General features: G+C 49.9%; 1 protein-coding gene across 1 annotated transcript in view; it reads left to right on the top strand.

The window, feature by feature from the left end:
• The window catches only part of LOC149357969 (luciferin 4-monooxygenase-like), a 65,181-nt gene that overhangs the window by 14,307 nt on the left and 38,374 nt on the right, over positions 1-12,500 (top strand). The window contains exon 3 of the mRNA XM_089576690.1: positions 12,381-12,487. Coding sequence (XP_089432816.1) covers positions 12,381-12,487 — 107 coding nt within the window. The remainder of the gene's footprint in view (positions 1-12,380; positions 12,488-12,500) is intronic.

Here is a 12,500-nt window from a genome sequence, read left to right as displayed (position 1 = left end):
GCAATGTGCGCATCTGTTATCGCACGTGGCAACAACGAAGACGAGGACAGCGACTAGAGAATAAAGCTTGTCGTGGACGTGTAGCAAGTAAACAGATCATGCCCATAGATACTGACCAATAAAATTACAAGTGTATCCTGTGTGCGCAGAACACAAACACGAGAGCGGGCATTGCGAGCGGATACGCATAGCATATAAACCTTCATTTGAGGCACTGGTCTCATGTCACGCACAGTGCTCAAAAGCAAATCGTTCGTGACAGGCCAAATACCTCAAATCAGTAAACAAAAAATTAGAGGGGACACTGAAGCTCCGCCTTAAAGGTATGACCACTGATCTCCACTACGGGGCTGGATGGCGCACTGAGCGCCCGAACGTGAACCCACCGGAAGTAAGCGGCCTTGTCCCGGAAGTCAGCCTTTGGCAGTGCACGAAATCAGACTTCTGCACGGTTTTTTGGTTCCAGTTTTGTTTTCCCACTTAGCATTTTGTTTTTTCGCCGTTCTCGTCTTTTTCCATGACAATGCCTACCTGTTGCGCCGTCAACTGAGCGAGGAGAGCATCGAAGTTTTCGGGAAAGACGTTTCAAAAATAAGGGCCCCTTGCATCGCAATGGGGCGACACTAGCAGACGACAGGACGTTGCTACACACAGCAATTATGGAACCTCGTCTGCTCAGCTCTGTTTCGTCCCGTCGCTGCCGTCGCCAACACCGCTCTTTAATGTGATACACGTTCCTGCGCTCAAGGCCAAGTTATGCTATCAATGGGGGATAAATTTAAAAAAGAATAGGTGCAAACATTCACCAGGCAGCTGACTTTGCAGCGATCATTTTACCGAGTTATGTTTAGACAACACCAGAGCGATGGCTAGGCTACTATCTGGTGAGGTGTCGACGGTGTTCGGTTGGTTCGCATTAGCGCCTCCAAAAGGTATGGTTCTGTTTTTTCGACGGAGCGTGTCATGTACTGTTTCGTATTGTAGCAAGTTAAGCCTGAATGGGCTTTTATTCGTGGTGCTTGGTGCAGTTGACTTCTAAGAGCGCTTCTCACGCGCACTGCAGCCTTCGTCTTTCTTGTCAGTCGTTCCTCTCGTGCTGTGCCTTTTTTTTTTGCTACACAAAAATTCGGTTTTAAGATGACCTAGCCACATCGTCATTCCACTACTTCTCCTTCACGCTCGGAAGGCAAGAACCCAACAAAAACATAGTGTTTAATGTACGTACTCCTTTTCCGGGGCAGGGTGAGACCTGCACGCATGTTGTCTTCAGTTTCTCTAAAATTACAGGGTTCTGCTCACAATGCTTTCATTTCTCGCGTTCAGCTTGCTTGTTCCTTTCATATAACAGCAGACATTACACGAGAACAGCGCAAAACACTGAGAACAAAAGGACGAAAGTCGCGACTTTTTGCATTGAAATACACAGCACACACCCGACTTCCGGGACAAGCCGTCCAACTTCCGGTGGCTTCATTCGCGCTTGTCTCGGAAAGCGGGAATGCAGCATCCAGCTACCTAGTGGAGAACAGTGGGTATGACGCGACAGCGTAATGTGCTAATTCTCATATATGAGGGAGGTCATTCTCAACTCTACATCCATAGTACCCTGGGAGTCCTCATAACCCTCCTGGCGCAGCGATGCCTCAGTGGTTAGGGCGCTCAGCTACTGAGCCGGAGTATGCGGGTTAGAACCCGACCACGGCGGCCGCGTTTCGTTGGAGGTGAAGCTCAGAAGGCGCCCGTGTGCTGAGCGATGTCAGTGCACGCTAAAGATCCCCAGGTGATTGAAATGATCCGGAAGTCCTCCACAACGGCACCTCTGTTTCTCTTATTTCACTCCTACCTTGCTCCCTTCCCTCACGTTCGATCGAGGTGCCCACCAACAAGTGAGACAGTTACTGCGCCATTTCCTTTCCTCAAAAACTACTAAATGGCGCTGTGGTGCAGTGGTTAAGCTATGCGCCACTGCTTTGTGAGGGGAAGTGCTCCCAGCGGTGGCCCTTGTGCGATTCAGGTTGCTCTTCCTGAGCTATCTTTAGCGACCAATCATTAACTGCCACCTTGCCACGGTGGGCAGTTTGCTCACTATCCGGTGGGCGTGTTGTGATGACGCCGCAAGGTCACGCAACCTAAGTGGCCCGCTTGCGTCCTAGGTTGTTGTCTGGTGATTTTTCGTGGATCTTTCGCGCACGGTCAACGACAAGACGACGACGACGAAGGCGACGAGAGATTTTCTGCGACACGAGCTCCTTAACGCTATTGCGTTAAAACGACGCATTCGCCCTTGGTTGACAGTGCATGCGTCATGTCCTGCTCGCTTATGCCAGTGTCTTCCTGTGCCCCAGATGTCGACCGAACTAGCTCAACTAAGCGTCATAAATCGAAACCTTCTTCTCCGGATACGATTGCATTTGAATTGCCGACAGGTGTTCAAAAAAGTAGTGTACGAAGTGTGGAGAGAGTAAATTTCTCTCGAGGCTTAATTGATACGAAAAGGCATCTGCACACCGCGCTAGAATACCTACCACATCGCACCGTCATGCTCCGATGAGTTCCTGGCCATGCTGGATTTGCAGGAAAAGAGCTGGTCCACAGGCTTGACCAAGACACACTGCACTGAGCTCCTGCAATCCCTTGGCCGTTCCCATCGACAGGGGAAGATAACCTTGACCTGTAGGAGGAGGGTGGACTGGGCGAGTTGGTGCTCAAGCTATGGAAATGCGTTTATGTGCCGGGGCTGACTTTCGCAAACGCCATCCTGTGCTTCTACGCCCCCACAAGAGAGCGGGTCGAACGTGGCCAGCGCGAGCTCTACAGGCTAGCGCTTGGCTGCCACATTGGAGTTGCTGTAGAGGTGATTCAGGGAGACATGGGATGGTCGACGCTTGAAGCCCGCGAAACCCGCAGCAAAATCGCATATGAAGCGCGCCCCCGCTCCATGGATGACCCCAGGTGGCCTTGGAGGCTGCTCCGGCATGCATGTATGACCGGCATTAGGACACCGTGGTGTGCCCCTGTGCAATCCCTTCGTCGGAAATATGCCTTCTCGGCGCACACCAGAGATGAGCCCACTAAACACAACAATGCTATACGCACTCAAGTGCATCAGGCAGAGAACGCGAAAAAGACGGAAGCCAGGCAGAAAAAAGACGTTCGTCGAGCGACGCGTGCGCTGAATGCGGTGCAGTGGAGACATTGGAGCGCATTCTCCTTCACTGTACCGCTTCTGCAGTGCCGCGTCGCGTGATGCTCGCGGCCTACAGGGCGCTGGGAATCATCCCGGACAGCGTCGAAGAGCTTCTGTGGCCGCGCGGCAGTGCGCGCACCCTTGACAGAACAATGGTGAGCCTCTGTGCGTTCATTGAGCAGGCGGGCTTGACTTCCCGCTTGCTCTTCGCCAGGTAGTGCACGCGTGACACGAACACTCCGTGGGGGCCACCTCGGACGGTATATTTATTTTTTTTTATTTTCACAATACCGCAGACCCTCATTTGGGTCCAGGCAGGGAGGGCAGAAAAACACATTCACACAACAGTGTAGCACATATACAATCTAAAATAGCTCACAAAGTACGTTGTCAAAATCAACAGCCGATATCACTTGTAGAGGCAGGGCGTTCCATTCGTCAATAGTTTTCGGGAAAAAAGAAAATTTAAAAGCGTTAGTATGCGCGAAGTATGGTGCTAAAGTGTGATTATGATGACGTCGAGTTCTACGCGTTTCAGAAAACTGTGCATAGGGGACTGGAGAGATGCCTAGTTTTCCGTGGATTAGTTGGTGAAGGAAAGATAGACGGGCTATCTTGCGTCTGAGCCTCTGACGTGGAGAGGTTTAATATTATTTGCTGCCATTAACGAGGATGGGGAATCAGTTCTGTTGTACTTATTAAATATAAAACGTACGTACGTTAAATGTAAAACGTACGCGGCTGGGCGCCCCACCCCGGCCGCTAGTGCATGTGCCGCGCTCGCGATTAGTCCGAGACAGGACGCTACGTGCGCGTGGCTATGTATATAGAGTTTACTTCTTTTGTAAGTGATTCAGTGGCCGCTCGCGCGCACTTATTTTCGGACAATGCTTGGACATTAGCGGGCGAGCGGCGCGAACTTGATTACTTTTGTATTTTGTAAATAGTGTACAAAGCTTTCCCCTGTCCTTTCTTGCTGTCGCTCCCCTCTATACTTCTCCTCACTATCCTCTTCCTTTCCCTTTCATTTCCGCCCGCTGCAGCTCGGGTGCTTAAGATATTAGATAGCAATTGCCGCGGCCGGCAACACTCTTTTGCTTCACTTTTTTATTTTTTAAATAAACCACTTACACCACCACCAGAAAAAAGACGACCCTGGCTCTGTACCACGCACACAACTGGGCGATCTCCACTCAGTTGCTGCACAACAGCGTAGGCAGCACGCTATTCTTCGAGGCATGGGCAGGAGCGCTCCGCGCACTAGTATCCCACCGCTGCTTCGACCCCTCTCCCGAGGCGCAGGTGGCAGTGTGCAGGGCCTGCGGGAGCGAACAGGAAACAGCAATAGGCCGGCATACTTACTCATGAGTGCACATTCATACCGCCTCACTAGCACTCGCACTCATGACTGTGAGTGTGAGTGGATGTGAGTGTGAGTGGACATGAGTGTGTGAGTCGCTGTGACTGACTGGTGTGAGTTAGTGGTTGTAAGCGCGAATGGTGATGAGTGTTAGTGCTAGTGGTTGTGACTGTGAGTGAGTGGTTGTGAGTGGACCTGAGTGTGATTTAGTGGTTGCGAGTGTGAGTGGACATGAGTGTGAGAGTGTGTAAGTGTGAGGGGCTGTGAGTGTGAATGAACCACCTATTATGGTGCAGAAGTATGGAAAAAGCGCATCACATCCTGCTCCAATGCGAACAATTGTCGCCTCAACTGAGAGAGGGCCCCAGGCTGCCTTCGCCACTAAGCTGTTAGTGCGACTTGCGCCGGCGGAAGACGAACAACGCAACGGCGTCATGTCCGCAATGAGAGCCCAGCTCATCATGTGGTGGACACTCGTCTGACGCTGTCAGCGTTGAACGAGTACTATATCATCATATTCATCATCATCATCAAGTATTATCATCATCACCATCATCAGTGTTCGAATGGCAATAAATTCGTTTGTAACGAAGGTAAATAGAACAGAACATTAAAGCACTAAAGCACTTGAAACACAAACATAAATATTTATGTAAAAATTTTCAATCAAAAATCCCATGACTGTGACGCAGCTATAGGAGGTTTTATCACAAACGCAAGCCAAACACCATAGTACGTGCTTGTGCAAGTGGGTGCTATATGTGTTTACTCTCAAGGAAGGCGGCCGGTGTTGAGAGAGTGAAAATAGTGTTGGAAAATTAGACCACACTACATAAAATAAACATCAATTTTAAAATTTTACAGCCTTTATACATTGCTTTTCTGCACGTTTCATTTTTGTTTCGATAGCGCTACAGAAGCCGGCTTGGGGTTGAGCAGTATCAGGCTCGATTACTGTTTGAAAACAATGTAACGTGAGGGGAGCATGTATACGTGGGCAAGGGGCAGCGCCAAGAGAAAACAGGCTTGGTTGGCAAAAGTGGCCTTTCCGGTCCGGTCTGCGTGCTCTGCGGAGAGTTGCGGAGCTGTCCGACGATGTGTTTATTCTGCCTAAAATTGTGCATTAACAATATACATATCGGATACAAGTAAGCGCCATTCCAGTACCTGCGCCCATTAGCGATTGGCAACTGGAAAAAAATTGGCGGGGGCTTAGCTTTGGTCAAGCCTGATAGGTTGCGAAAGCAAAAGCGTAGCGCCTCCAACTGAAGGAACGCAGTGCGCCGCGTCTACAGGTCACGCGTGGCTACCGGCCGCCGCTGCGCGACGACTTAAAGCGTCTTCGGCATTTTTTTATATTTTGCTTTTGTTGTTGTTGCGACTGAGAGAAAGAAAACATAATCTACAGCTGGTATGACGTCACAGCGGCAGTAGCGCTACAGGTACGCGGCGCAGCGTAACTGCAGCCGGGCTCTCTGAAGGAGCGAGTTGGTCACCCATATTCACGCCGGTAAAGGTCAAACTTAACTGCGGCCGGGTCACGCGAAGGCTTGAAAGTGCGAGTAGTGTTGCTTTAGCAATAAAATAACCTTAAGTGTCCCCGCACACGTGCACATCGGAAATATTTTCGCGTACCTAGCTAGAACAAGCCTGGCTCGTACAGTGCGCGAGCCAATGACATCGTACCAGCGGTTTGAAAAGTATAGGGCCTCGCGATGAACAGGTACGTTGGCAAGGGGGTATTTCAGAACTTCGCTTGAGGTTTATATTTTCTAAAGGTCCTTCACTAAAGCGACTGCCAACACCTACTAAGCGTGGGCGCCCGTGAGCGAAAGCAGTAGTATACAAACGATTGCCGGCGATTTTTCTCTCAACTATAGTCATTTTTAGTTTTTCTCGTATATATTACGTTCTGCCTGACAAACACGTGTTATCACTGCTAGGATGTATGCTATGTATGGTAAGTGTAGTCCGGAAAAGCTTATGCGATGCGCGTGCCAAATAGTGGGGTAGTTAAGCGCGTTTCGTGCAACAATGCATGATATCCATGCAAAGCACATTAATATTCAAAAGTGCGCTTGAAGGACGCAAGCGCAACTGCTTTTCTTTCGACCCGTGCACTACAGCGCTCGAATGCGGTATGCTCCAATTCTTGGTTAGAATGCGGCTGTATTTCAGCAGCCAGGGTGCTGGCATACACTTGCGAGCCGTCTCGTGACAGAAGCTAACTTCTTGAACGCGATCTGAATACACTGAATGCCTAAGGAAAAGTTCTTAGATTACTTCAAGCGATCGCATGTCACCGGACCCTTCAGGGCTCGATCGGTCATGATTCCCGCTCGATTGGTTCGGGAGGACACTAGAGCGAGCTAAGTGCTTGCTTGTTGATCCCAAAATAGATGGCTGCACGAGTTTACCCGGATAATCGGCTTCAAATCAAGTGCATATCGCAAATCATCACCGCGCTTGACGTCTGTCACTTTGATCTTCGCACGGCTCCAAAACCCATATGCCGCTGGTCTTCTTCAATCGATTGCCGTATTTTACCCCTTAACAACTGCACAGCATTCAGAAAAATTATAGAGAATGTTTACTGCATTCGAATCAGTGCGAAAGCATGGTTTTTTGCTACGTAGAAGACGACGATGAGAGGGCAGTGCCGCGGGACGGAGCGTTCGCGCTGCAGATGGATGTTGATGAAGACGACGCTCTGCAGTGCACAGTGCGATAGAGTGCTGCGCAGTTTAACATGAGGCGTGTTCTGCTGCGGCAATAGCCTATCGAAGATATCACTACCGTAAAAGGAGAGCTTCAACAGTTTGAAACCAAAATATACAAGGGGGCCTTAAGGTCTAGGTCCCGTATGTTTCTGGATGAGCAATCATCTTGTCGGGCGCTGCGCGATGAAAGGAAGACTGTTCGTATTACGCAGGCTGGTGTTTTATAGCATGAACATTTTCAGACTTTGCTTTTCGGCAGTTTTTCCATGCAATAAATGAAAAAATGCTGCGGCGATAGCCTAGTGCTCTCGCGCAGCGGCCTTTGAGGCTGATCTGTTCCGCCACCGCGGGTCAACTCCCAGTAGCGAATATTCATGATATTTTCTTTCTTTGTTTCTCCATTCGGATTCTTGCATTGCACAAAACAGGCTAGAGGTGATTGTGCTAGGCTCCGAACGTTCGGATTAGCGTTGTTTTCGCACTAAAACAAACGAGATTGTCACCACAGAAGGCCAAATCCACTGCACCACGTCGTAAACAAGGGAACTTTTTGCCAACCACGACAAGGCTCACCCTTAGCCCCTCCGTCGAAGCGTCATCCGTGACGCAGGCGGGGAGAGGTCTGTTGGACGTGTAGCAATACCGGAGCTGCACTCAGTTCATCTCGACCGAAGGCGCCCGTATGACCGCGGTATTATTTTTGAGGCTGCTGTTTCTGCTCGGTGGTACAGATATTGATGTTTTGTGTCATAACGAATTGGTCACGAAAACTGTGTGGGTCCTCTCTTTTTCTCTTCGCATTCTTTCATGAACTCTGCGTCCTACTTTGAACCTGTGGGGATATTAGCACCGTCTTCCGCACCACGGCTGCAGCGTGAACAATCTATGCTGTTTACTGCACTTCCAAACAAAGCACTAAGCGTGAGAGTAAGCTACGAAACATCTACGAGGCATTCCTCGGAAGTAGAAGGCTACGCAAGAACGACTTCCGACTTGCCGGCTGGGGCAGGGGTGCGACTTCGGCGGTATCGGCAGTGAACGTAACCAGAATGGTAACCAGGTCTGCCCGTGCCCGCCGCATTCTTGGGCAAAGCCACTTCGCCCCAAGAAAGCTTTGCTACCTGAAGCCAGAAGTCCCCAAGCAGGGCCGCCTGCCGTGGAAGGTACCGAGAGCGAGCGGATGCAGCCACTCGTGATGCTGGTCGGATCCAGCAGACACTCACTGGCTCCGCGGAGTCGTGCGTACCTTCGAGGTAACACTCCCGTCGCTGCTTCCGCTTCACCCACGAAGGAACTTACCCTTCGCCCAGCTGGTGCTGTCCTGACGCATGATGGTGATGATGATCGGCCGCGTCTAAATGGAGAGGTGAACATGTTTTCCTGGACAACTTCTCCAACGATGAAGTGCACACGAGCGTTGCGTTGACGACTGCAGCACAGCTAGTACAGGGCTTTCATGTCATCCGACGAACAGCAAGGTCACAGAGCAGCCGTCGTTGTTCACCGGCAGGTCCCCGTAATCAGCTGGCCGGGAGAGTGTTTTATGCGCTCATGCGCCTTTGGAGGGAGGCTTGGTGTGGCCTCTCCTCTCGTGGCCGCCGCGAACTCCTGCGCCGGAGACGGCTGTAGCCTACAGTAGCCCGACAAAACGCCGCCGCAGATACGACGACGACACCAACGTTCGGTCGACCGGTCGGCAGACCGTGTCTGTGGCAGACCAAGCTATGACACTAGGCCGACAATAATGACAACGGGACCGACGACCAGATGCCTTCGCAGTGTGACATGCTGACATGCTCTGACGCACGTGACATGGACAAAACCAGCCTGCCGACCACCGGCGACCAGGTCTTCGCAAGAATGGCATACAACATCAGCAGAAAGAAAGCCCACGCGGCCAATATGCGCAATAAACTTAAAGACGACGAGTCAGTGGTGTATGTCGACGCTGCCGAGTACAGGCACAAAGAGGAATATGTTGTGGCTGTAGCTGACCACAAAGGAGAATGCATAGCAGCTGCGATCGTTTATAGATCCTTTTCAAAAAGTTTTATAAACGGTGGCAGCTGCGACCATACCAGCGAAAATTCCAGAAGAAACAGAAGAATCAGCAATTGCATACGCCATGTGCATAAAAGTCTCGCAGGAAAAGACCATAATAAGCGACTCAAAAACTGCGATAAATAACTTCATAAAAGGCAGAGTACACCCCCAGGCCGCAGAACTAGTTAGCGTTGGTTAAATGTTTTTAGGGGAATCCGCGACGGTGCTCAGTTCGTTTGTCTTCATTTGCATTTCTTTGAGAAGGGCAAGCACTCCGCGCCTCCTCTCGAGCACTGCGCTCTGGTAGTAGTGGTTTATTGAAAGAAAAATACAAAAAGGAAAGGAAGCATTTAGCCCGCCTCTTCAGTTACTATTTAACATCTTAAGTACCGGTGCTGCGGCCGGTGGAAATGAAAGGGAGAGGATAGCTAAGAGAAGTACAGTGGCAGCGATAGCGCGAAAGGAAAGGGGAGAGCTGAGTACCGTATTTACATACTACCAAACCTAAACAAGCTCCCGCGCTCGCCGCTCGCGTGCGATAGTCCAGGCGCTGTCCGAAATATAACCACGCGCGGGCGACCACTGCCTATGTAATTTCACAAGATTAAAACACACTGCATATACAAAGCCACGCGTATAGCGTCCTGTCGCTGTTATTCGCGCTCGTGGCGCACTACATAGGCGAAGGGAGGGGTGGTGGGGAGGCCGCACGCATAGTTCGAACGCATCGGCCGCACGCACACACCGAGCGTTCAAGTCACGCACGCACTACTTGGTGATTAGGAAGCGGGAAGTCAGACCCTTCTGCTCGATGAAGGTACAGAGGTTCATTGCTTTTCTGTCACGGGTGCGCACACTACCGTGCTGCCACGGGAGCTGGGCATCTTCCCGGATAGTCTCAAGGCGCTGCCACGGGAGCGCCTTGAGATTGTCCGGGATGATGGCCAGCTCCCTGTAAGCCGCGGGCATCTAGCCACGCGGCTCTGTGAAGGACGCATAGAGCAGGAACATGTGTTCTAATGTCTCCATTCTAATGTGCACGTGATTGCACCGCAATCACTGCTCGCGTCGCCGAGCGGAAGTCTATGACGCACGCGTCTTTGCCTAGGCCACACGCAGCCGACGCGCATTAGAGGGGTAATAGACACCTTTAGCATACTGTGTACCGTGTTACCGTTACCGGAGCAACGGGATACCGCCCACAGCCAGTGAGCACACGCTGATTGGCCCCGATATGGCAGGCATGCATGCAGCTTCCGGGTACCTGGCGCCATCTGCCCAACAAGTGCCTAGCCCCAATAGATTTATTCCCACCGCCTGTGGTTCTTTAACGAGCACTGGACCCGACCCGACCCGACCCATATGGACCATGCCACGAACAAAAAATTCGTTCTCCTCCGTCATAGGGCCCCTTGAATGAAGTTTTCAATAAATGTCCCATGCTTCGCCGAGAACAGCACCTTTAGCGCCCAAATTTGCGTCGCACTAACGCTAAGTTTACGGGCTATTCGGCCCTGGGGTTTGAGATGACCGTTATGTTTTTCGTATAAGTAATTTTCGAATATTTACCAATTTACGACAATCTCTCAAAAATACACCAGCACAGCACAGAAAAAAAAACATCTACGAGTGGCGCTACAAGAAGTAATGGCTGTATCATTAAAACAGAAGACATAGCCATGCGAAGGCAGTAAGTTAGTGCCAAAAAGTGCATGTATTGATAAGCACCGCTTTTGCTTACCCAACAAGTGCCTAACCCAATAGATTTATTCTCACCGCCTGGAGTTCTTTAAAGTGCACTCTGATCGGGCAGCGCAGGAGCATTTTCGCAATTCGCCTCTAACAAAATGCACCCGCCGCCGCCCCGATTTGATCTCGTGTCCTTGGGCTCAGCAACTGAGCGCCGTAGCCACTACGCCATCGCGGCGGATGGAAACCACCATGCCCTTTGCGAAAAGTCACCATAAGGCATAGGGTAATTATACGGTGCTCGATAATGCTGAATTTGCCGCATGGGTTTTCTTGGATTTTTTTTTCCTTGCATAAATAGTTCGTGGTCAAGAGAAGCAAAAGTATTGGGCTATCGATAGCCATGCGCGAGCGTGGCGAGTTTTTGTGAGCTGAAGTTCTCCCAAAAACCGGCTCGCCTTCAGGCCTCTCTGTTCACAAAAACACCTTGCCCGGTCGCTGCCACCGCAGTTTGAATGTATACTGCATGTCAAAGACAGCCGTGAGAAAAGAACAGCATGAACAAGATTAATGAGGAATAAAGGTCGATGCTTACTACAATAGACGCGCTCCATCTCTAACGAAAAGAATCAGCGTCGTGTTTTCCCTGGTCGACAAAAATATGTACGGTACATTCGCCCATAGACGAATGAATTAAAGACGCTGCCTTTGGTGGAAGGACAAGCCTTACAAGCCTAGAAATTCGGCTGCCTTACATTCTCGAAACGTTTGTTTTTATACACGCTGTCTAGAGGCACATCAAAGTTCTTGCGTAATTTTTTCTGTAGTCTGGAGCCCACTCAGCGCATTCTCCCATCCTCAGTGGTGCCTGCAAACGGTCGTTCTTGTACACCAGGATATCATTTTACACACCTGTTCAACTTTATGTGCCAATTCCACGCCAATAGCCATCGTTGTTGCGGTCGTATTTTTAACAACCATGCCGAAGTTTTAAAAGGTGTACTGCTTCTGCTTCGTTGCGGCAAAAATTTTATGTCTTTTAAACATTTGTTGGTGTCCAGTAGCCGCTTTTGAATCATATACAAAACAGCACGTTTTAGATATTAACTGTGCAAGATTAGCTGTGTTAGAGGATAGAGGAGTGTTATAGAATGTCACAAAATACTCTGGAATGGCTCGCTCAAGAGTCCGTTATATGTTTTTCAAGACATCATGCGGAGCTTTGCAAATTGCCCTATGATTCAGCTGGTATGTTTATAAGATGGGATGTGTACATTGGCACGACTCCTTCTTGCTGACTACAAGAAAATTTTGTTAAATGAGTATATGATTCTTGAATTTTACCGCCACGATACACATTATTTTTGTCTTTCATTTTCAGGAGAAGCTCGTTACCAACTGGCCGATGCCGAAGCACAGTTTGTTTTCTGTGACTTAGAAGATATATACAAAATTAAAGGTGCGTGCGATGGCCTTGCATCTGTACAGGTAAGATGCCGCG

The sequence above is a fragment of the Amblyomma mixtum genome, chromosome 3 (genome assembly GCF_055824585.1).
Source record: "Amblyomma mixtum isolate Tamu chromosome 3, ASM5582458v1, whole genome shotgun sequence".
Lineage (NCBI taxonomy): Eukaryota > Metazoa > Arthropoda > Arachnida > Ixodida > Ixodidae > Amblyomma > Amblyomma mixtum.
The sequence above is the reverse complement of the archived record's forward strand: the minus strand, read 5'-3'. Positions and strand labels throughout refer to the sequence as shown.